Source organism: Platichthys flesus, chromosome 7 (assembly GCF_949316205.1).
Source record: "Platichthys flesus chromosome 7, fPlaFle2.1, whole genome shotgun sequence".
Classification (NCBI taxonomy): domain Eukaryota; kingdom Metazoa; phylum Chordata; class Actinopteri; order Pleuronectiformes; family Pleuronectidae; genus Platichthys; species Platichthys flesus.
In genome coordinates, this window is record NC_084951.1 from 13394525 (window position 1) to 13421260 (window position 26736).

At 44.2% G+C, this 26736-nt stretch overlaps 1 protein-coding gene across 9 annotated transcripts in view; it reads right to left on the minus strand.

Moving 5' to 3' along the window:
* Window positions 1-26736, minus strand: part of casz1 (castor zinc finger 1) — a 75374-nt gene that overhangs the window by 27440 nt on the left and 21198 nt on the right. For all 9 annotated transcript variants that reach the window (XM_062392215.1, XM_062392212.1, XM_062392214.1 and 6 more), the window contains exon 2: window positions 4478-5038. In XM_062392215.1, the coding sequence (XP_062248199.1) occupies window positions 4478-5038 (561 nt within the window). The remainder of the gene's footprint in view (window positions 1-4477; window positions 5039-26736) is intronic.

The following is a 26736-nucleotide window of genomic DNA, read 5'->3' on the forward strand; positions in this document are numbered from 1 at the left end:
ATGAAGCTTAGTGTAAGGTGTTTTAAAATAATGTGATTATTGTGTCACCTTCAAAAGTGAACAGAATGGATCTTTTCCTCTTTTTACACATTTGTGAACTGAAACATCACTTTCATTTTAAGAGTCCATTAAATTGGACAACTTCCCCAAGGACATAGCGAAATACTGTATAGTCAATGTATAGTTTAATTGCATTATGTGGAGATTAATTCTGGCCCATTAACTTTCATCCAGGTTAGTGCAAGGGGTCAGAGAGTGGGGAAAAGGGAAAAATGATTTGCGCTGAAAGCAGCGGAGGGACAAAGCTGTGCATAAAGAGGAAGAGTGAGGGGTAAAAGACGAGGGGAAGGGTATATGAGAAAGGAACAAAGAAGGAACGAGACAAGGAGGATGTGTGAGGCTGCTTTTCGCCAAACTGTTGTGTCTGCTGATCCGGCTTAATTCAAAAAATCTCTCTCTGTGTCAGTTTGCATGTTAGGCATGGTCCCAGAAAACAGACATGCTAGTAATGAAAGGAAAGATGATAGATGATAGTCATTTAAAGCCTTTGGCCATCTTAACTCATCACTGGCACCAGTACAGGATCAAGGTCCAAATACTAAAATCGTATTGGTTTTTTTCATGACCACAAGAACACATGAGCTGGCGAGAGGTAATATCACCAACCGACCGGGTAATTAATACACAAATATCTCTGCTCTTGTCTCAGATTTCTCAGTTATTGCTAAATCAGTCGCCGGGTCCTGCTTTTCACGTCTCCTGCACAGCATGTAAAATAATCCCCAAATTTTCCATTCACCACGTTGGGGTTGCTCCTCTGCTCAGTGGACCAGTATGAAAGAGGAGCTGGTGGATCGAAAGGGCATGAAAAATTTAGGAGAAATGCATGAGGTATTTGAGAGGAAGTTTGTACATGTTTTTACATGAACTGAAACCCCAGAGTGACAAACTGTGTCTACATATAGACGTATTTGATGCGGGGTTCACCCTATTCTAGAGTTTAAGTCCTTTTTTTTCTTTCTTAAGCCTGTAAAATGATAAGAACACTTGGCATCAAATGTTGTTAGCGATACATCTGAGCATGTCCATTAAGCTATACATTCCTCACATCTGATTTAGGTGTTGATGACTTCAGTGCTTGGTTGGAGTTTACTGCTACTGTATTTATAAGGGCATCTCAGGTCACAGTATATCATATAGCCCTAAAGTTAAGGTTGAGCCGTCAACACCACGACTGGGTCAGAAAGTTGAAACTACACTTGACTGGGTGAGGAAGAAGGATTGGAAAGGGAAAAGGTTTCGAATACATTTTGTTGGATAGACACCCATTTTAAAATATCATAGTCATATTTGGAGATCAATTCCATTACCAACATAACAAATCTCACAGTTCATTACACTATCATTATAGCAAAATGTGTTAATTACAGAAAACCTCTCTTGTTTTAGTTGCATAGCCAATTGCTAATTGTTTCAGAGAGATGGTGGTTTCTGTCATGGGAGCTCTGACATCCCTTTTTTCATATTCTCTTTGCTTCGGGTTTCATCACCAATCTGCAAAAAAATAAATATCTGAGTCTCTTTATTCCTTCATGTGACATCGTGTGACAGCTATCACTGAAAGGCAAATGATTGGACATGAAGGGATTATGACTGAGACCAACAGGAGATAACCTTTCTGAAGCACCATGTAAATGAGTTTTCTACTCAAGCCCTTTCTGGCTGATGTCATGTGACACCGAGCAGGAAACTGCGAGTTAATAAATAAATAAATAAAAATCCCCAGCTCGTCTGACCGTGCTCTCTCTGGTGCCACTGGAAAATCTACAAACAAGTGGCTCCTAATCTCGACACTTCAGGCCAGCAAAATCCGACACACCACACAGACCTGCCTTGTCTATATTTGAGGCAATTAGGCCACATTTTCCTGCGCAGATATGATAACAGATGGGCATTATATCTCCTTTTGGCTGACCAAACATGGCCATCCACATGGCATCACTTCTCTACTCACAGGACTGAGAGGCAGAGGTGTCGCTGATGATAAAGGTGCATGCTAGCTTCTATATATGGACTAATCTAGACTTTGAATACCCTCTAAAGGGGTCTGCTTTGAGCCACACAAGAACAATGTAAACTATTTGGATTTTGTATAATGTGCTGCGTTTTCAGTGGAGTTCATTCAGGGAAAGTTTTTTGAACTGTTCAGTCATTTAAATTAATTATTAATAAGCAATTTGTGCTCAAGTTTGTGAATTAGTTTGAGTGTGTTTTGTTAAAATGAACAGTGGTGTGCTGATAAATAGTTGGCTTGAATAAATAATATCATGGGCATTTGTTTGGATTAATTTGACACATGCACAAAACTGTACAGAGCCTCGAACTTCCTTGCTGTTTGGTTAGTTAATTAACGGGCAGTAAATAGAGCGAGCGCTTTGAAATAGCTTGAAATGAACAATAACCTTTTACAGTGAACCCAGAATTGCAAATGGAAGTCATGGTCAAGCCTGTTTGATCCATCGCTATGAGCATCTCTGTCATTGCTTTCATAGTTTTTATTCATTGGCTTTTGTTTCCCATTGACTGGCTTATGAGGGCTCTAATGCGACATCTAAATTATCTGGGAAAAGTATTCTGGGGTTTTGCACTGATAGGAAATCCGCGCGATGCCTCAATGTGAGGAGTTAAATGTTTTGAAGGTCGCAGTTTCTCTCATTGATCTTGCAATGTTTGTTAATTACATTGTCACTGATGTTGTGAGAGATAATTAAGCCACTATGTTTATATGCATAATTATGTGCACTCCGCATCAGCCTTTGAAAGACAGCGGCGAGAGGGTGAGAGAGAAAGAGAGATAGACGGGGGGGGGGGGGGGGGGGGTTGTTTTAATTGTGAGCTGAGCAGAAACGTGGCAATATAGATGCCCCAGTTACAATCAACAAAGAGCAACTCTGAAAAAAAACACACTCACTAAAGATAAGATTTGCAACAACTTATGCAGGATGCTCTCCCTGCAGTCTGCAAACTCTGGCTTTGTAGTGAGATGTGAAGTCGTAATAGAGACAGAGAAGACAGAGGTGGAGGCCTGCTACAGTAATACATATTTACAGACAGGTTTTTTGTTTTTTTAGGGCCATGACAAACACACAAAATGACTAATTAAAACCACGAAACCTTTTTCATTTGCCTTTGAAATGAAACACGCTTCATTTTCTGAGAAGCCCCTGCCCCTGAATGTGTGTGTGTGTGCATATGTGTGTGTGTGTGAGAGTGTGTGTGGCCGGAGCTACTGGTGCACGGTCGTTGAAAACAAGAAGAAAAATGCAAACAAAAAGAGCTTGTGTACATGACTCTGAGGTACATACCTAAACCTAGATGAAAGACCAGAAAAAAAAAACTGTTAAACTGATGTGAGCAAGCACGAAACAAAACTTGTTTTTGTACCACAACAACCGGTCTCGCCTGCAAATTGCTGTTCCCCCTCCCCCCCCCTCTCCCTGGTTGTCTGTGAAAAAACAGGCTTTATCTATTCATATAACCGAGTATACTTCTTTTTTTTTCTCCTTTTTACAGCTCTGTTTTAACTTCTGCTACACAAAGGCCAATCTCTCCCATAGTGTGTGTGCGTGCAGTTTCAAGGGTCACAAAGTATATAACAGTAAAGGGCGCTTTCTTAAAAGATTGTTTGTGCTGCTAACGCATATTCTTGTTACCTCAGATGACTGCTGGAAGTTTCTGCCGATGTTATCTCTTTGATAATCAGTGAATTATTGCGAGGTTACATCATAAATTTACAATTGAACAGTCGATGACTCATTTACGAGAACACCTATGAGAAATGTATCAAAACACGTTAATGTGTTTTAATCAATACATACGTGGAGCTGTGTGACGTGCTTAAAGGTTGATATGGCACTGCAGGATAACTTCTATGTTCCTGACTTTATTTGACGATTGATCTGTTGGATTTGACAACTGTGGAAAAAAACAACAAACCCCTCCAGGGCAGACTACAGCTCCATGTAATAGAGGAGCTTGAAGCAGAGGCTAAGTTTAGTGAGCTTAGGGAAAAATCAAAGAGTCAATATGTAATCCTGGGTGTAATGTGAAGCTTAGCCTGGCCCGGCCATGCGCTGTTGGCCCACAGCTGCTGGGAGAATACATAAACAGCCTTATGTTGTAAGCGCGCTCCATTTATGAATTTCTTCATACAGTTAACCACACACTGACAAGTTACTGATTCCCCCCCCCCACATGTCTAGGAGTTGAATCTGTCTTTAGGGTTATGTCTCTGGCTATTCATACTGTAACTGTAGAATGTGACTTTGGATACGCTTTAGTGGAGGTGACAATGTCACCCACCCTTTTATCTAAGCCTTGATGCTATGTAGTGAAATGTTTTAAAGGTCAGCGGTGGTGTTGGTTTAAGACGTATAAGAAGTATCCATCAGAGGGAGGACAGAGTGTCAGAATGTACCTGGAGAGGAGAACGGTGCTTGGCGACTCGGGGCCTCGCTCGGTGGCATGAAGGCGGTGTCTTTTGGAGGCCTGTCTTCACCTTCTTTGTCATCATGGTAACTGCCATCTTGAGACCCGGCCACAGGCTCCGCCTCCTCTGCATTGTCTTCATCGTCGCTGCAGCCTTTGGGCTGTACCATGTACACGCCCTCGGGAGGGCCGTCTTCGTCATTGCTGACTTTGAGTTCGCGCTCCTGCTCGTCCTCGGGAGCCGGCGGCTCGTCGCCGTACTCTCCGTTGACCCACTTCTCGATGGCCTCGCGTCTCTTCTGGTCCTCCTCGAGGCTCTGGTTCAGGCTCAGGCTCTCGGGGAAGTTGGTCTCGATGTCGTCGTCGTGGGAACTTCCACGCTCGCTGTTTTCTGCTACACTCTGGTCTCCCTCTGCATTCTGGGAGCTGCTGTCGAACACCACCTGGCGGCTCAGCTTGGCGCAGATAGCATTGAGTTTTAGGCCACCTTTTCTTTTGGCGGCCATCTTGGGTTTTCCTGAGGTCGTTTCAGTGCATAAACTCCTTTCAGCTGTTAGAAACAAAAAAAAAATAACAATATACACATTACATTAGTAAAACCAAATCGGGTAAAGTTTGAGAAAAAAATTAACTCCCTCCACATGAACCGCAGAAATGCTTTGAGATTCACCAGAAGCAGCTTTGAAGCTGCTTTTCCACGTCAGTAACTTGTACTGATTTAAAACATCACAATGGAAAAACAAACTGCCACTGAACAACAGCGACTGCTGCTATTAATAACATACGAGAGCACTTAACAATAACAGCACGAGACTGAAAGGACACACTGAGATACTGTACATATCTTTCTAAGTCACACCTCTTTGGTCAGCTCTGACGTTCACGCATTGGTGGGAAAAAAAGGAGAAAAAAAAAGGTGCAGGCAGCTGAAACCACAGGCAGATAGGTATCAGACCCCCTACGGTACTACAAGCAGCAGATACACGGCTACATAATCCTTCACATGACAGCGCTATACAGACACCGTGAAATGTTATCTTCACTCTCACCTCAAGAGGCTGTGGTCTTGCCCCTGAGTGGGGGGCTGCTCAGAGTTACAGCTGTCAGAATGCGCTGACCGCTGAGCACTTTTGGGCTTTTTGGACCCTGTTCTCACGTCAGCTATTCAGCATGATTCGGCCCAATCATCGTCATAATAATCATTTTATTTACAGCAAAATAACAGAACGTGTGTGTGTGTGTGTAAGCTGTTTACACTCTGATTTCTTTTACTGCTAATCTAACCAAGACAGCAACACAGGTACATCATTCAAACAAATGTTGTAGTTCCTGTGTTTTACATGTCTTTACTTCACAAGACATACTACACAGGCCGAGCGTTTTTTTCCCACCGGGCCTCCCTGAACAATAGAGCATGATAGAGTGTGCTTCGGGGCAGGAATGGGTGGCATTATTTCAACCCAAGTGGGGCTATCTTTATAACATGTCCTCTGATGAGGCAGGAACAGCTGCCTGTGGCATTCCAGATCCAGAGCTGCCTTTTTAGGGCAGAAACTGCACTCTGTTACCTTTCACTTGATTTCCAGAGCCACCAAAGTTCACCTTCCAACAGCATTTTCCAGACTCAAAATCAAGGCCAGATCTTTATCAGGTTCGTAGGAGTAGGAGGAGGAAGAGGTGGCCCTGAGTTACACAGTATTTATGATAAATAAAAAAAAAAAAATTGTTCACTTGTGTTAAGATTTTTATACAGCAGATCCTCAGCTGTGTCAGTTGGAAACTGTTAAATGCCAAATAACAGACGAGACATTTCCTCTTAGTTGTATTGAATTTGAACCCAGCTGCACTGTGAGCGAGATAATAGACCAGGCCGAGCTAAGGACATACCATCCGAGCCGAGAGAAATGTACGATATCAGAGGTAACAAAGTTCTATCTTAAAGATTCAATTCACTTTCTACAACAATGAGAACGAGCCCCTTCATTTCCCCTCAGCCATAAAGCCAAGCACAATCATGTGTGAGCCATTGCCGGCATTATGTAAATCACGCTGGTGCAACATAAAATCCTGTTTTCATTTTCTTTTGCAAAGCTGTGGAATCATTAGAGGATACACAATTTGAAGGAGTTTACGGATCACAATGCACCCCCTGCCCCCCCACACATGCTTTCTCAGTTACTGTATTTACATTGCAGGCTTCCTCTCTGAAACAATGACTCCAGGAATTATGTAGTTTTGAGTCGGTCATATATCAGCGGCACATTACCGCACAATTTAGTGTTAGACAATTGCAGGCAGGGGTGAAAGGGTCACCTTTTAGAAGACAGCAATTTGGAAGAAAAAAAAAATCAGCTGGAAAAACTATTAGGAAGGAGAGGCCATAAATGTTCAAGTTATATATATATATATATTTTTTTTAGAAATACTCTCCAAAGGAAGATTGAGGTCATTTGGGTGTTGCAGTTGAGGTAGTTTCTTTTCTGTTTACCGTGTTCAGTATTTCATGCTTTAACTACTGATTTCCTTTCCATTGCGATCACAAGCTCCTTGTCGGAAATGACCCCTACACAGTTGTTTCTTTCCATTAGTGCCTTTTCACTTATACATTTCTTTTAACAATTATAAAAGAGGGCCGAGTGCTACCATTCCAGGCCTACAGCTGAATTAATAGACATCTTAAACACACGTGTAGTGTTTTGTTTTAAAGGTGAAGCGTTCTTTAAAACAAATTTAATATTGCGAGCTTCCCCCGAGAAGGGACACGCCGTGGTTCGATGGTTTACGGAGGCTGTCTAAACTATTATTTATGCTGCGGGTTTTGTCCTCAGCAGCTTTTTTGCCACTGCTTTCAATTGAGATTGCTATGGTAACAGTAAGCTGTTTACCTCAAGTCGTTTGTGTGCATGATAGCGTACAATGAGATAAAATCTGTGGGGACCTACATGAAAGAACAACTTTTCCCTCTGGGACCGACTCCCCCACCTCCCCGAGAGTCCAGTAAGCATTCTGCCTTATTAATGAATATCAGACAGAAAAACAACACTGTCACACGCGCCGGACATTATTTACACTTCGGTTTTAGCCTGGTGTGCTAATTGTCAAGGAGGAGACACCTCAGTGAGCACGGCGAGGAGGGAGAAACAGGCAGGTTTGGAAACGCGAACACAACAGCTGAAACTAATTTTTCCCACTGCTTACGTTAACTGTGACACTATTTTTACTGGAAACTGTGCAGGGCCACGGTGGAGCGCGGCGTGCTGTCTGTATAAGGCTAAAAAACCTGAGGAAAAAAGTCAAGAAAGTATTTTGAATACATTTGGACCAGGTCGGGTTCTTTTTCATCTTCAGTCAAAAATAAGTGCATCATCCAGTTCTTCAGGGCCCTGTTTCTTGTCAGCGCCTCGGATGACACGGCTTGTGTTCAAGCACTGCCGCACTGACAAACACGCTCTTCCACCGCTCCAAACCCCACAGGTCTTGTTGGTTTTTTGATGCAGACTCTCTGTTTGTGTGCCAGAATGATATCATGCCCAATCAAGTGGTGTTTCAAATCCTAATAACGCTGTTGGAAGTGCATTATTTGTGTGAACGTGCGCAGACTATAATCAAGGCAGCTCCGGGTAAGGGTTGTGGGAGTAAACCACAGTTGGAAGACCGCGGGCTTTACCCTCTCCCTGACATACTAGACGAGCCGGCTTTTGCCAAGAAGCGTTTGTAATCATGGTATGGAAATTGTAGAATTACATTTACAACATATAGAGACTTATTTAACCTGGCTTTATTGTTCATTCTAAATGCAGTGTCTCAGAGTAAACACATCGACTCCCTGCAGCGCTGTCAGTTTGTGCGGAGCGAGCCAGCACGCAGGAGGGTCTGTATATAAGGGAGGTAGATATTACTTGTTTAAACTGAAGCTTATCTCTTCACCTAATCAAACACAGGTACGGGGCTCGTTGTAGATGCCTGCTGAGTTTCAACATGACTGACACGGGGACAAACCCCCCCGCAATATCAGGACTTAATTAATACAAACAGGGTCTGGGAGACGTCTGCTCAGCTCAGGATTATTTTACAATATGCGGAGGAAGAGTTTCTCCAGCTCTTTAAAAAAGCGTAGTTATAACTTTATGAACCTTTGGCAGATTAATCGACGAGGCTGCAGCTCCCTGTGTGGAGCTCAGTGAACCTTTTGTGTCTGTGGCTCTCCGGGGAGATGTGCGTGCGAGAGAGTGAGTGTGCGTGCGTGTTTCAGGAAAATCATTGAGCCACGCAGGCAAACATGCACAGACACACTTGAAATTACCATGTTTTTATTTTTGTAAATTTAGGTCTCGCAGGAAGAGAGTGTTTTCCTCTTCTCTCTCTTTCTCTGTCTCTCTCCCCTGCATGGCAGAGAGGTTGCGGCAGACGCAAGGAAGTCAAGCGGAAAGCCACTGATGGACAACTACGCCACGACACCCAGACCCCAGCATCTGGTCCCTCTCTCATTTTTATTACACAAGAATAACAATAAGCAGGTCGCCGACCCCGCTGTGAGATTTTGCCACAGTTTCCTAACAGTCGGTGCAGCCTATGCTGAGAAATTTCCATTTTTCCGCATGCATATTTAATTGAGTTTTGTCCCAGTGGTGCGGAAATGATTTGTTTTTTGCTCTCTGTTCACTTGACTCCTCTTCGGAGTCGCTAACCCTGATTAAGACGTTCCCGTTAATTTCCCAGCGCACACCTTTTTTTTGTGCATTAATGGTTCTGATCGTCTAATTAAAACTTCTCAGCTCGGCTGCTGATCACCGCTCGTTGTGCCTCTGACCTGAAGTTTTAATTGCCGCATCAGAAGCGATAATAATAATTTTGAGGTTCTGATGATTAAAAACAATGCCATTGCCAACTAGTTGATAGATGTGGGTTTGGGGGTGGGCACATCTGAGGGGAAGTTTATGTAGAGAAGGGATTTAGAAAAAAGGGGGCTGTAAAGACGGGTACACGACCGAGGAGCAAGAGGAGTGGGGGTGTGCGGGGGTAGACTGCTGTGGAAAGGGGGTGGCAGAGCATATGGAAATCTCCCAGCCCTCCTGTCCCTCTGAGTCTTCCTGACAAGACAGTTTTGGCTAGGGCTGGGACTTAGCTTTCCCCACCTCAAATCTAAATCTGCCACTGACTGATCCACTTTAGAGCTCTACTCACTTGGCAGGTTTGCCAGGTTGGGGACAAGAAGGAAAAAAGAGAGAGCGCGATAAAGGCATTTAAAAGATGACGACAGTCATATAGCCTGTGCTTATTTTCATAAAAAGATAATTACACAGTAGGTGCAGCACAAAAGGCACATTGTTCATTTAGTGACTGAATGGAAAAAAGGAATCTACAGTGTCTGTTGTCTCAGTCATAAAACGCGATACAGATGAGATATATACGATATGGAGAATACTGTGAAAACAGGAGAAGTGAGTTGCTTGTGATCTTCTTTTAAACAATACTTTCACACTGTACTTTACAGATCACATAAACTGTGGGGATGATAGGAAATGATTCAGGCATGAAGAAGAGAGAATGTGCAGCCGGGAAAACTGCCACCAGCACCCATCTGTCACATTTTGTTCTTTTTTAACCACTGGATTTCTAATGGATTTTTTTAGGTTCCACTACAGGATCAATGTTGTGCTGCAAAGCATACTGTACATGCATGCACACACAAACATACACACACACAAACACACACACACACACACACAGTGCACAGACACATGGGCGTACAATCAGGAGGTAGCTGTCTTCTCTCCCTCTGCCCCCGACCCTCCCCCTGTCTCTCTCTCTCACAAATCTATTTTATTATTAATCAGTTGGTTGCACATCTGCCTGCTTGTTGTTTTTTTTTCTATCAATAAAGCACTTATTGCTTTTAGTCTAGAATGTGACCTTGCACATTGTGTACTGTCTTTCTGGGGGTGCCGACCTTGAAGGACCCGTTTGGACTATTTCACTCTGGCTCCGTCCACGGGCTGTTATCAAATAGGAGCCCTCAGCCAAGTGCCACGCTCCCCTCACACTGCTGCAAAACACAAACAAGACGCTGCAGGACAAAGGCAGACACAAACGGCCCAAGTAACACATACACACACACACACACACACACAGTGAGACGGCACAGGACAATGGCTGAAGAAAACAATGTATATTTCAAGTTCAGACGGAAGAGGAAAGACGTTGAACTTGAGGGCAATCAGACAGGAAAGTTGAAATCGTAGGACAAATACGCCCTCCGCCTTCATCACAAACAGGGTAATTATGGTGTTTTCCACAGCAGAGGACAAGCAACCTAAAATGGTCTAAGGGAGTAAAAAAAAAAATATTCATAACACTATCCAACATGAGTGACATGATCCATTCTGACAACCACATACCAAAACAGGCAAATTTTATTCAGTTTGCTGCTCAGGGTAATTCATGGGACACTCGGCTAACTTGTTAAAATTGTACACGAAACCTGGACCCACAGCTGGCACCAGATGACGACTTAATTTGTAAGTGTTCCCGTGGAGCTGTGTGAAAACTTTGCTTTAAAATACAGCCTCGTGCTTCTATGTCCTGAAACCAGGACTATGTATTCCTGCAGCTTTATTTTGAAGCTCTCAAATTGCACTCCCAGTCTTTTTAAGACACTGGGAGTGCAATCCGATGAGCCAACCACTGTGGTAAATGAGCAGACGACCCCTGTGTCCCTCCCTCGTGGTTGCTGTTCTTGGTGCCGCGTGCAAGGCAGTGTGGGTAGTTTAGTGCAGAGGGGGCTCGGCGGTGCACCTCTAAAGGGCCCTTGAGCTAATATCTGTACAGATTAACTGCTTCAGTTGTATTTTGGTCACGGGGATTTCTCGTTGCCTTTGTGGCTTCTTGGGAGATGGGCATGTGTGTGTGCGTACTTGCTCACATGGTTGTTTAGTTTCACACTTTCTCGTGCAGCAAAGTGAGTGGCCTACTTGCCGTAAAGTTCAGGAGCCCCCGGATTGGCTTGTGTCACTCCTTGGCATTATCTTTAGGGCCGTACTGTATTTAATTTACCAGAATCCGGCACTACACTGCTGAGTAAGTCATCCCCATCCCCTTACCTTCACCTACCCCTCTACCCATCTCTCCAAAGGAAACACACACACACACACACACACACAGTGTCAATTCTCCAGGGTAAACTCAGCACACGCCGCTCCATTAGTTATCAATTAAGTCTGGAAATCTCCACCTGGCTTACAGACTCTCTCACACACACACACACACACAGATGAAGTGGGCCCCTCTCAACAGGAAGTTGAGGAGAGCGTGTCTTATTTGACTGTGGGTGTGGGTGATACGGAGTGTGTTTGTGTGTCCGCGCGGGTGGCACTTTTGTCCACGAGGTTAACCTTGATATGAGGCCCTGTCAGGCCAGATAATGTCAATCAATGACAAGCCCTCACAGATAACCCCTAATGTGAAGCCTAAAAAGCAAAGCTGTTTAGATCTTTCGACATGCCCCCTTTCAACAGCATATGAATTGCATTACAAGGAAATGAGCTGTGGCATTTCTTTAATAAGACTCTTAAGACATTTTGACAGCATATAAGGCACTCCGCCGTTACAAAAAATTAAATAAAGCCCCGCTGACAAAGCCCCCGTACACGAGGCAGCGTTCTGATGGGCAGATCCAAGTCCCCGTTAAGTGGAGGACATGAAGAGAAAAAAAATGTCTTTATTTTTTCTCAAGCTCCCGGGGACTTCTTAATTGATTTCCAAGGTTACGTTTCAAATTTGTTTTTCAAGATACGGGGGCCTGGAGAATGAGTGAGTTTTTCAAGCTATTTCCCTAAACTCTGTGTCGTCCGGATCGTTTGCATGAGATCTCACCGACCTCCTTCCGTCTAGTACCTTCTACCTCCTCCTCCCTTGCTCTTTTTCTCCACTCTCTCTCCTTGAAAGGAAGGAGGAGAAATTAACCCCCCAAAAAGTATGTATTTCCAGACAGGATGCCTGCGCTGACAACATCGATCCCTGGCTACCATTAAAACATTTGCTCTGCCTGACAGACTTTTCCTCTTTCGGACTTTATATGCGCTGGAGTGAATCACAGGTGCCTGTTAAAATGTCATCTTGGACAGGTTGTCTACCTGTCCGACAGTGACCCATCTCTTGCTCAACAGCGGAGGCTTTTTCAGACTTACATTTTATCACATTCTGCACTTTCAATATTCAACGTATTTTTCCTATGAAGCGCAATTAAACTTTGATCACAATGTGTTCTTTGCAGGGCTAAGGGAGGAAGTGATGAGAGTGAGTCTTCCTGCTCGTGGGATTTGCATTTTTTACCCCGTGGCTGTGATTCTCTTGCCAGAACTTTAGTTTGTTATCTTTTTACTTCTTCGGATAAGCCGGATGGAAGTGACAACACCAAGGTTTCCATGATACACAACATTGTGAAGAGTGTGTGTGGCCATATGCTGATGGAGACGTGCGGGTATGTGCAGATTCCACTGTAAACACATATGTTAAGTGGCTGAAACAAATAGAAAGTGTGGTTGTTGTTGTGCATGTGTGTTGCACGCCTGCTTGCAGGGTGTTGTAGACAGAAATTATGCTTGTGTTCTGCTTCTCTCTGTCTCGTGGCCGCAGGTCACATAATTTGCTCTGAGACACACACACAGTCAAATGAGCACACTCACATTTCTACACACTCAGGAGAACCTGATCCACAGTGAGGATAAACACACCGGCGTGTCAGTGACAGCGCTAAATCAGCGTGCTTTAGCGAAAAGTTCAATGTGAACTGGAGGCGGAACTAAACGCGGCAGTTTTCACCTAAAACGGAAACATTCTTGTTTCTGGGAGTTCAGTGGAGGGAGGAATGTGCTGTGGCTGAATCTGAAGATGGGATAAAACAACACTCACAATAAGGCAGAAAAAAAGAGAAAAACGACTGTGAAACGATGAAACATGCAAAGCTGCTTTACAGGGGAAAAACAAGAATGCTGTCTATTTTTGGTCTCAGTATACAAAAGGAGGTTCACTCAAACAAATAAATTTGCTTTTGATAAAACCGACACCACTACTTTTGCATTCTACACCAAACCCACTTTGTTTGCTGCATCTTTATCTTCATGACTTCCCACATTTGAGAGAAGCCACTCACTAAATTGTCGAGCGCAAGCAGCTGAAGGTTTTCAAACGGCGCCGTGTTGACGGCTTAAAATGTAATTTTATTTTAAAAGTGACACGTTAAAGGAAAGCTTCAGAAGTGAACACGGAGCGCTTGCCTATTTGCGCTGGATCCAGCTGCCCGTTTTACATTTCTGCAACATTAATATTCCTCTTATTATTATTTTAAAGTGAAAACGGATACTCTGTTGAAGTGCAAATCTGATGAATTACGGGAGCAGATTGCTGCTATTAATTATTAAAATCTATTTTATAAATATTCAGGTCTGTCATGCATCTAATAATGAACGCTTTAGAGGAGGTTACTTCCCGTGCGCATTCTAATGTGTCAGAAATATCACTTTTAATCACGCTCGTGTCAGCGAGTGCTGGGTTTGAACCTGCCGAAAAAAACGACCAAATCAAGGAAACTCAGCCAGCCTACTACTGTGCTCATCACAGCTCATCCGCTCCTGCTGTTTCGCGTGAACCAACTTCTTCCCCTGCCCCGTCTAAAGAGGCGGCGAACACCTCTCTTCCCGCTGCATTCTTACTGTGGTAATTTGAATGGAGAATAATGCATCGGCAGCACTCTACCTTCTGGACACACCTAGTCCCAGCGCTACTGCTGCCATATGCTGTGTTGATACATATTCATAACACTTTCTCGTGTGTAGAGTGTCGGTGTGCAGCGAGGCTTAAATGAGTGTCTCACAACTTCAAATGATAAGGGGAGAAAAGAAAAAAGGGCACAAAAAAAAGTTGGACTGCTCTTCCCCTATTTTTCCCGCCTCCGTTTCTTGCTCCCTCTTCTGAAAAGACAAGTTCGGCTTTTGGGAGCTTGCGCCGGAGGCTGTGGATTTTCAGGACTATCGGCCTGATGCTGCGAGAGGCGGCAACTGTCAACATGGCCAAATAAACTGCTCTGTCAGGTGGTCGGTCTCACTGGAGGGGCAACAGTCAGTGGCACTTTACCACCACCATATACACTCCAGCAGTATATACATGTGCTGCACAGAACAAGCACACACACACAAAGACACACACACGCGCGAACACTCTGAAGCACTCCAAGATTAACGCTGTCAGAGCTACAATGATACCCCATCATTATCTGCACACGGGGCCTCCTTTGTGCACTTGCTTGCCTCACTGTCCTCTCCGCTGCTTCTCTATGGAAGTACTAATTACTAGAGCTAATATTTCTTGCTCTCCGTGCCTCCAACTGCCTTCAACTTCCCCATTATTTCTTCCACTTTTACAGTGTTCCCAAAAGCCTTGCCAGCCTTTTGCCAACTGGTGCCACAGCTGAAGGTTTGCCAATGTTGACAGGTGTGCGACTAACTGTGTTTGTGTGAGTGCTGTGTTATGAGATTATTTGTGCAATAAGGGCCCAGTGTGGTATCCCAGTTTCAAATCAGTCCTCTGGGTCATTGTTGTACAACAAGAGAGAAATGTTTGACGTACCGGTGCCGCATCTGTTGTACTATACATTGTTGGTTCAACATGCCCGGATCGGAGTGATGCTCCCTCTTGCAAGGCATTTTTCATTACCAATAATGCTCGTACTCTTTGGCTTTCTTCTTCCTCTCCCACTGGAACTATGGCTTTATCAAAGGTGATTGCTTGCTCAGGCGCATTTTCTCAAACGTCTTCTTCAGCCAACCATTTCCCAAGCTGCTCTCGGGTAAACGTCACTCATAAAAACCGGGGAAGATTTGATGGCGAGATCAAAAAGAGAGGAAGGACAGCAAGGAGAGCGGGGAGATGGGGGGAAAAAGGGGGAACGATAACCCTCCTCCCCCATCGAGCGCCAACGAGTGCTGAGGGTAATTCCTCCAAGCAGGGCCTGTGTTTTCAGACGCAAATACAACAAAACGCGGGTGCTGCCATGAGACATCAAAATGGGCGATTTTGACTTCAGAGGGTCTTCAGATGCTTGAGGAGTTGTCAGTGTCGGGCCATTGGGACTGAACAGAGAGAACAGAAGGTACCAGCAGGCTGTTAACAACCAATACGGGAACCACGCCAGAAAGGCCGTCTCCTCCCAAAATGCCAGTCGGCACCAGATCAGTAAAGGCTTCCACCATACTGTAATTTCCCACCTGAGCACTTTCATCTTCTGAGAGGGAAATGGCTTGAAAGTTTATCAGCTGCTGTACGTCTGCTATTTATTGCACCAGTGGGATAACATGCTGAATTCCACAGGTAGGTGCCATAAAGGCGAAAAACAAAACCACACACGTCGACCTTTCTGAGGCGACTGAGGGCTTCAACAGGTGTCTTGAAAGTAGGATTCTTTATGTCCTTGGCCTTAAAGAGGGATTTTCATCAGCAAATCAAAGACTTGCTTCGTTGTTCGGAGACCTGAGTTGTGTCGTGACACGCCGAGAGGGACGTCCGCATTTTCTCTGGTGTTGTTCTCGCTCATTCTTGGAGCATTAGGCTCACTCTAAATAGCCTCAAGGAGATTAGGCTGGCTCATATTCAAATGCACATTTCTTCTAAAACCCACTCCATGAGGGGGCCAAGCAGATCCGCACAGGAGCATGGTGAGACGATAGTCAGAGGAGATTCTGTCACGTATAAATCAGGTGGGGAGGGAGAGAGACAGAGAGGAAGAGGGAGAGAGAAAGGCTGAGGTAAAAGACAAACAAGTGTTGGCTCTGCTATATGAGTTTAGTTAGCTAGAGAGTTAGTGGATGAGTTATGGCTAGCGAAGGGCTGAGGGACGCTGTATTTATGAGGGGACTGAGTGAGTGTTAAATCCCTGGTAAGAAATAAAGTCGTCCTTGAGCGAACAGGGGAAACATTTCACTCAGTCTAAGAGGTGCCTTCGAAAAAAAATGAAAGCCTTCCCTCTTCCCGGGGAAACACTCTTCCGTATTCCCCAAAATTGCTTTATTCCTTAAAAACGCCATAGATCACATCCCAGTGGATTGAGTCTCACATTTGAATAGAGAGAAGGATTCTCCATGTGCATGATATCAAGGAGTTCACGAGCCAACCGAAGGGAAAGAATCTGATTCTCCTAAAATTGCATGAGGATTTTCTGAGGGATCTTTGGCTGAGGGGGGCTGCCAAAACACACAGCGCACTTGTTGCAGTGCAAGGGTTCATCCAAGAGAAGTTTTCCATCTTGGTTTACCCAGGAAAAAGTAGTTGTTTTTTCTTTTCCGTTCAAATATTGAGCTTTTTAAGGAAGTCTTCCTCTAAACGCACATTTTATATTGTTTAGGGAAACTTGCACTGTTGAATGGAGTTAAAAATCCAAGAAAAGAGAAGTGGATGAAAGGAAAAGCTTCACATCCAACTCTAAGTCAGACCTCTCCCCAAGCCCCTGCAGTAGTAATAACAATTATTACTTAAAAAGGCTATATTTTTGCATTAACTTAAAAGGCTATATCTTTTTCTTCCCCTCCAGCCTGTGCGGCCTCACTTACCCTAAGTATCTTCATAAATCACCAGTTACTGTTAACATGTACTCCACAATTCAGTCATCAATCTCCTACCAGGTCAGAGTGAAAACAGAGGGGGAAATGTCTGCTTAGTAAAATGTCTCTCTCGTGAATGGTGCTACCACCACCCACTACTCAAACACACACACACACGTAATGTAAGAGCACACACACTCACACACATACACAGACACACACACACACTCACACAGCCACACATTCACACACACACACAGCCAGTTAAATAACAAACACACGCGCCCGGCACACAGCAACCGGAGCAGCCCTATGGGACACAGGAGCGGTTGCCAGATCGCCACGGTAACGCAAGCCAAATTCAATTCTGACTTCACCTTTCACTCGGGAAGCCGGTTCCATTTGTTATAAAAACAAATAAACAGCAAGCATGAAGTCAGAGCTGGCCAACTTCCGCCTCGACTTTCTGTCTTTTTTTTCCTGCGGGCCTTAACAAGAAAAATCAGGCCCATGCTGTTTAACAGACAGACACCCACAGGGCCGCATGTAAATCTGTGTTTATGTTCACACACACAGTATTTATTTAACCAAAAAGAGAAAATCTAATCGTACGCGAGGAGAATTATTCCGTTAAGAACTGTGACTCCAGCAGGGAGAGAAGGATTCTTTAGCCTTTTCTCAACAGACAGTGTTTACATCAGCAGAGTGGAAAATCCCTCCGATGACAAACCTCTCCATCACAACATCTGTATCTAAACAGACGAATCAATCTGGACCAACACCGCAAATTACGGCATGTCTGATCTGAACACATCTGCACTTTACATTAGAGTGCAGGGATTATGGTGCTTTTTAATTATTTCTATTTTGAACATTCCGTGGAGCAGAGTTAGATCTTTTTTATTTCTGTTTCCAATTCAAAATTAAAAGTATTTGTATTACTTGAAGGACCTGAAAAGTGCTTCTTAATACAAATTATTACTATGGAATTAAGTAATGTGCTGAGTATTAATGTCTAAAGTATTCAGAAGCTTTACTTAAGTACAAGTATTAACACAAATAAAAGTTATTCATAAAGTACACATTTCTAAAAATAAGTAAAATTAAATCAATTGGGTTATGGATTATGAAAGATAAATTAAATATATATAATATAAATAGTTAAGTGGAAATATTTTAGTGTGGTAGCTAGTTGAAGTTGAGAGTAATAAAACTACATAAAACTACTATCAACTGCTGTGTAGGTTAATCTGTAACAGTTCACTGTATTTTATAAGTTCACAATATCTTATTTAAAAATAAAGCAACTTGTATCTTAATGGAAAATTAAAGAAATTAATGCAATTCACTTCTCTATGAGACGTGAAAACTGCATTTTAGTTTCTCTGAAATGTCGTAAAATAAAAGTATTAAATAAAAAAAGTGTCAAATGTAAAAGTGGAACTGCAGAGTGAACAAAAAGTCAACAACAAAACTTTTGAGGAAGCAACAAAGTATCAAAACTACTTCAACACATTCAGTTCACGATATGTGCAAATGTGCATCTGTAGTTAAAAAATGTCCCAAAAAATAAACATTACACCTGCTCTGTTTCCTCTGTCTCTCTCTCTCTCTCTTTGCCTCTTTCTCTCACACACACACACTTTGACACCACCCACCACATCACTACACATGCGTGCCTGACTCATGCCAACTGCAACTAGTAGCAGTCCCGTTCATCTCGAGGTAGCACTCAACCCCAATGTGTGTGTGTGTGTGCGTGTGCGTGTGCGTGTGTGTGTGTGTGTGTGTGTGTGTGTGTGTGTGTGTGTGTGTGTGTGTGTGTGTGTGAGTGAGTGAGTGAGTGAGAGGGGGGAGAGAGGGAGGGAGTGAGAAGCAGAGAGGAAAGTGTGTGAGAGTCTTACCTGGCAGCAGACCGCCCTCTGCGCTCTGTCTCACCTCTCCCTCCTGCCCTGGAAGAATTCTCTCCACAAAGCAAGGCATTTTCTCCTCAACTGCTCTCTGCCAAGCTTCTCTCTCTCTCTCTCTCTCTCTCCCACTCTCCCTCTGTGTCTCCCTCTCCCTCCTTCTCTCCTTCTCACTCCTTTCCTTGTTCCCACTCTGTCCTCCTCTATTGCTGTCTATATTTCTCCTCCCTCCTCCCTCCTTACCCTCCTCCTCTATCCTCCTCTCCACTCCCCCCTCCCTCCCTCGCTCCCTCCCTCCCTGAGCACAGATGTCGAGGCTGTGCAAGTTTACCCACTTTACCGGTAGGGGTCCTTCATCGCCCTTATCCACCCCACCGCCACATGGGGGAACAAAATACACACACACACATACACACATGTGCACGGGCCCCAGGAAGAGAGAGCCACTTAACGGGCTCCCTCCTGTCACTGCTACAATGAGAGCCCAGTGCCAAAGCAGCATGGCTGTGTGAGCTGTGTGCATGTGTTTGCGTGTGTGTGGCTGAGAGAGAGAGAGAGAGAGAGAGAGAGAGAGAGAGAGAGAGAGAGAGAGAGAGAGAGAGAGAGAGAGAGAGAGAGAGAGAGAGAGAGAGAGAGAGAGAGAGAGAGAGAGAGAGAGAGAGAGAGACAGGTGTGAAGTGAGTGATGTGCGCAGGGAGCTGGCCCCTGGCCCTTTCCAGCCCTGTTCGGCTGGGCTCGTCCTGGCTCCTGGCCCCTGAAGTGTTGTACAGTAGTACAGTAGCGGCTCAGACGCACACAAATACACACACACAAGCACACAAACACACAGATTGACTTACAGTGGGTCCCTCAGAGCCAGCAGCCAGAGAGATTGTGGGCCTACACAAGCGCACACACACACACACACGCACGCACACACACACTTTGATTCGGGCACAACACACATACCCACACAGAACAACTGCTGCTGTTTGCTACTGCTGCTGTTGACAGTGATAACATGTGCTTTGTGTCCTATGTGTGTGTGTGCACAAACACACACAGCGGATGCCTATCGGGTCTCGTATTTCAGATCTCTATTCTATCCCGAGTTTTTTTATTTAAAAAAAGAAAACAGTGTTCATTGACACTGGCATGTTAGATTTGAAGGCTCTTAGCTAGCGCACAGTGGGGAATTTCTAGTTTCTCTCCTACTTGTGGGGCACATTTCACATTGCAATATCAATACTGGAGAATATTAGCTGTCCTGCGGAAGAATGTCAGATCTCTGTTTGACTTTGAATAAGGTTCGACTCCCCTGGGCAAAATAAAGCAAAGACCTAATTATCTGAGTCTAAATAAAGCAGTAATTATCTTCTTTGTGCAACATCATGTCAACAACTACTTTTAAGATTTTTAATACGAATAGAATGAAATGTTTAAAAGTAAACAGAAGAGTGTGACGACTCCATAACACCTTATTTGTTTTTTAGGCGGCAAACTAATTTCACCTGTGAGACCAAGAACACTTTCATCAAATGTTGAACAGCGTTTATGATGATTCATAATACAGGAAAATGACAGATCCAGATCAGATCCTATGCTATTAAAATATTAGATCAGTAATTATGAGGCTGAGCTTTGTGTGAGGACTTGTTTTTCCATTTATTGCTGTGTGGAACAGGATAAGGGTATCTGCATTCAAGACGTGTTGTCCCGGACCTGCTGCTGGTATCATTTGAACAGAGGGTGGATCACCTTTATTTGAGTCAAACAAAGCCTTATAATGACACAAAAATGCTCCTGACTGCTTGACAGACGAGGCTCCAACGCCCAGCCAGGCTGCCGTCAAAACGTTGACAAGGAGTAATAAAGAAAATAGGATGTTAAAATAGCAGGACACGGATGTTGAATAAAGCCACCCGAAAGTGTACATACTTGAAGTGGTGATAAGCTAATGAGGGAAACAGAGCTGTGCTTTTATCACTGTTTGCATCAGTGGGAAATCTCCCTTAACAGCAGGACTGAAATCAAATATAGGTTTTAAGGCAGTTGAGGGAAAGTCATTTGTATTTACGGGAAATAAGAATGATGCACCAGATCATTATTCCCTCGCTGTGCTAACTAGAACACAGCCGCCTGTATTAGACGTTGGAAGAGCAGCACAAGGACAAGTAAAACATACCTTAAATAGACTACAAATGAAGTCACTTAACACCCACTCGCCTGCCTGCGCCACCCCCTGCTCTGTCTGTCTTCAACAGAAAAAAGCCTGTGTTTGACTATCTCTCTCTCAGGTTCATAGTTGTCTTTTGCTTTTTAAACAGCCACCTCGGCTGTCACAGTGCAGGGACGGGCGCATTCCCCTTAAATGGCTCCTTTTGACAACTGATCTGTAAATACAGCCGGATCTGCAACTTCCCCCTTTCTCTTTCTCTCTCTCGCTGTCGCTGCCTGACTTTCTCCCTCCTCTTCTTTGCTCTCCTTCCCTCTGCCCAAACTCCTGCTAGAACACACACACACACACACACACACACATACACACACACACACACACACACACACACACACACACACACACACACACACACACACACACACACACACACGCACGCACGACCGCACGCACAGATCATGAAGGGCTCCCAACGACCCCCCAACACATACACGCACACATGCATGCACACACACACACACACACTCGCACAAAAAACACAACCATACACACACATTTACCCCCACAGCCCCCACCCAACTTCCCCAACTCCATTCCCCCTGCCTCTATAAAAACACAAATATGCCATAACTCAGGCACTGCTGCCACATAGCCTCCATCTTGCCCTGTGCCGGGGAGGGGGAGGCCTCTCAGGAAGGTCACCAACAAATGGTTTTCCGATTCACTGCCCCTGAAATAATTTTGTGTATTAAAACCTGAATCTGCACTTTCTGGCCTGAAAGCTTTTCTAATTATTCCGGTGTCCTTGGGACAGACACAGATCCTTCACACGCCGGGGGAAACAAGCTATAGAGCCGCCACTACAGCCACAAACACCCCTCCACCTCCCTACCTCCCTCTCTCTATCCCTCCATCTCCTCTCCTCTGCTCTCCTCTCCCCGCTTTACAGCCGCCCCCCCTCCCCAATCTGTTTTCAAAGCGTGTCTGTCCTTTATTAAATTGTTTTCTTTTCCACATTATCAGTTGCCATGGAGACCTCATCTCTCGGATTATTTGAATTTCATTATATCTATTGATTTGGGAGCATTTCATCTTTTTTATTGTTTTTCTGTCAATTTTCGAAACGAATAACCATCTAATTTGCGTCAGCGCTGATTACGTTCGTCCCTCAATAGAGGTCGGCAGCTGCGCCGGGGAAACAAATCAATGGAAAAACATCATAAAACTCGAAAGTACAATCAACCAGGATATGGGTGACATTCCGTGGTTGCTGAAACGAAGTCATCAAAAAATATATACTTTTTTTCCTGCGCCTCTGCATATGTGGGGGTGCAGTGAGGAGGACACATATGTGTCTGGGCAGATATATTACTATATTTCAAAGGATAATATACCATGGTAAATTTCCATACTGATAACAGCCCCTCCCTGCCTGACCAAAACAAAAAAATGCTTACTGTATCTAAATAATTTATGCAATTTTAGCATTTCTATATAAATTTTTTAATAAGCTGCTTGGAGCAAAGTGGCCATTAACAAAACACACAGCTGTCCAATGGGCTAAGCCCAGCAGATCAATTGCGCTTTTTTATGACATGATAAAATGCTTTTAAAGCAATTTACACAAATATGGAAAAAATGACTTCATGGGCTTCATTTATTCATAAGGACATGTATTAGAAAAAAAAGTCTTGCAAAAGCCAGACAGGAGAGATCGTCCCGGTCCTAACTGGAACGGACTTGCTGCCCTCTCCACAAGGACATAAAGTTTCATTACTGATGCACGCAGTCAAAGGCAATTTAGCAAACACAGTGTGCAAAAGAAAACATCAGCATATTGCAAGTGTTCCTGTATTAGGTGGACCTTGCATGTTGTTTTCCAATTTTTATTCATTTTTGTGGGGGCAGGGTGTGGTGGTGATGGATTTTTCTTCCCTCCCCCCCTGCCAGTGTCACCCTGACCCAAAGCCAAGGGGAGGTAGCCTCGGTGACAGGGACGTGCGCTTTCTGGCCCCAGAACCCAAGTGAAAGTGAAACCATGTGCCAGATGATGAGGCCTTGCAGCGGGACAAATGTGTACATACACCTTCTGCTGTACAGTGATATACAGCACATGACACCCAGACTCATCCTGTGAGAAAACAGGCCTACCTATATTTCAGTGGATCTGATCATTTAGCATCTTTGAGCAGACGCACATGCACAGACTCACACGCATTATGTACAGGAGTACAGATGAGGGGGGGTGGTTAGGCAGGCAGGGCCATTTGGAGGATAATCTTGTTTCAAAGCATCCTCTCTTCATGTGCCGACAATGTGCCTGAGCCACTCCGGTGAAGGCCTCGTGTTTGCAACACATGTCAACATTTGACAAAGCATTTCTTTTCCCTCCAACAATATTCTCCTGCTCGGGCCTCTGAAACGAGGGTGCTAACAAATTAGCTTTTTATGTTTATTTGTGTGTGTGTGGGTGTGTCAGTGAGGGAGATCTCATTTTCAAAGGCACCAGTTCTCAACCTGCTAGGGAGAGAGAGAAAAAGAGAGGTACAAAGAGAGGAAGAGAGACGGAGGAAAGAAAGGCTGAATGTTTTGGAGTCACGATTCTTCTCCTGATTGCCCTAGCTGTCTCACTTGTGCAAAACATGACCCTCCCCTCCCTCAGCCTCGACAGAAACACGGGCGACTGGATAAACACTATTTTATGCAGTGACTAGATGAATCGCCAGACAGTAATTACAGTCTTCCTCTTGCCTAAACAAAACTCTACTGTACAGGCTCTTTCTTTGACACCAAACTGCAGTAGCACGTACGACAAAACTGCAGGTGTGTGACATGTTTGTCAATGCCTCTCCCAACTAGATAAATATAAATATTAGACCCTGTGACAACGGACAAATGCTCCCCGCCACTCTCAGCGATGTGTTAATAATCCGTAGCTGAAAGAGGACTTGTTGTTCGGACGGACGATGTTATCATGTGCAGTCAAACGTTGCCGGGGCCGGGCTTTGTAGAGAAAGTTCGCTGATTTCTTTTTTCCGCTACCCCTGCAGATTGTGCTTTCTTCTCCTCGATGTCACAAAAATAACACAGTTGCGTCCCAAACCAAACATTCCCACAGAGGGGCTCGGTGGCCGCGCTCTGACGCCAGCATGCCCACCACAGACCGACTCGGCCCCGACGCCTGTTTAAAAGACATCCGAACTTGATGTGCTGACAAATCCGCTCGGCAAATGAGTTAATTTGTTCGTCTTGCGTAGACGTGTATTGACATTTCAGAAATGAAGATCAATCCTACATCAGTTAGCGATGAAAGCAGCGAAACGCACTCACCCGCTCTTTCTCTTTTTCTATACTAATTTCATCCGGTCTGCAGGCCGGGCCCCACATGCAGTAAACCATGCTGTCAATGTCCGAGCTCTAAAAAGCACAATTACAGAGGACCTCGGCTGAATAATTTAAAGAGCATAATTATTGACCTCTATCCAAATTCCTCTGAAAGGTGCATTAAGATATAGAAAAGAGCTGGAGGTGGAAGTGGAACTGAGGGGAAGAGAGGGAGTGTGTCTCCCCAGGCCTCCCTAATGCACTCTCCTGCTGTACTCTAACTTCCTGTGGACCCCTAATGTGCCCGCTGCTCGCTGGCCTGATGAAGACTACAGTTAATGAGGCCCCAGTTTCTGAAATGAAGTATCTCTGAAAACATCAACATGCATTACTATCACACCACCACCCCCAACCAAACCACACGGAGATACACAAACACACACCGCCACTGCCATTGTCCCAAGTCAGCATGCACACACATATACATAAACCACCAATCTTTTACCCCCCCAACACACACACACACACACACACACTTTTAGTGCCAGCTTGGGTTCGGGTAGGCTGGACCAGACAGGGGGAAGGGTGGAAGTGGGAGGACTGCACTAGAGAGAGTTTTTTTTTTTTTTTGTAGGTGGGGGGTGTTTGAGGGTTAACTGTCCCTCAGGGGGCTATCAGTGAACTGGGCAGCCGTCCCTGCTGGTGTCCCTGGTTCTCAATTGACAACCAGCCTCTGACAGATTAGCAGCTAGTCAAAAGGAAGCCATGGCCCGGGACACGTTTACTCGCTACCCTCAAATTTGGCTGCATGTATGTGACACTGAGTGCGACTGGGTTTAAATTAAGAATCAGAAGAGTGTGTTTTCATAAGTGTTAGTGTAGTGCGTGTGCGTGTGTGTGTGTGCGTGTGTGTGTGTGTGTGTGCATTGGGGGGTTGTTGAAGCTGGCAGCAGGCTTGGGGGAGGATACAACGAGATGAGGCCTTTTTAATTAAAAGAAAATATTTGTGTTTGCAGACTATCACGGTCGGAACCCGGGACAATTCAGAGAATTCTTGTTTAACGTCTCGCTCTTTAAAGTGATTTGGGGCATTTCCCAATCTCTTTGCATATATGCATTTTCAAAATGTCCATTACCCTATACATTATTTTAAGTAAGTTTCGAGACTTCATCACATTCTGGACCCTGCAGACAAACTGATTTTGTTTTTGCTTCTTCCTGAAATAAATTAGAAACATTTCTTCCATAGATTTTTTCTTTGTAAATTCGTTGTTTATCATCGACTAATTCATAATCACATGTGAGCCACTGTCTCTGTTGTATTTCAAACAGGAAGGATAGAGGGCACTGAAATAATTAGGCAACTTCTGCAACATCCTGAATGCCAAGGACAGGTGGATTAAAGTATTAAAACAATCGCATTTCAGTCTTGAAATAGTCCTGTGCACGACTCAGCACCATGCGCATCCGTTCAAGTTCAGCTGCCAGCTCTATAATGCCACAGGAGAGGGATAGAAAAAAAGCCCAATCCCATTAGCTACGTACATGCATCTCAGCAGACCTGCTGGAAATGTGAGCAAATCTCAGCGATGATTATCCCCCAAAGCTCTCAAATGATAATACATAATCGAACTGTACAGAGGATTTCTTTGAAATCGCACAGCCAGCGAGCACTAACTTGCCCCCCCCCCTTCCACATTTGTGTTTGAATCCGGTGCTTTCCAAATAAAACTGAATAAGAGACCTCTGCGATCAATCGCCTAAATGCACCTAAAGAGACATTTAACTGCTGTCCTCCAATTAGAGGACCGAGATTGGAGCTCCCCACATTAGGAGGAGGAAATTATTTAAGACAAAGGTTATGACACCAGTTCACGTTTGAATATATTTACAGTGCGAAATTAATAAGAAAGCAAAGTGCTCCGCGGTACTGGTTTACTCAAACATTTGGGAGAGTGATCTTCAATTTAATCATGGGTGTTTAACGCAGCCCTCTACGTTCTAATCAGAGAATATAGGAATAAAGTGGAATGGATGACACATAAAAAGTCCTATTCTTCAGCTAAATTTAAGCATCAAACTACAATGTCTTCTATGAATTCTCTAGAATAAGGGTTGAGGCTTCAATTTATGTTTACAACCTATTTGTGAGCTAAACTCTACCGCAGGTATTTTTATTTGATCAGAAACTGAACTTCTTTCTTGGATAGATGAACAGATTTTTCAACAGATTTCATCAACATCAAAAGGCTTACTCTCTTTAAGGCAGAAA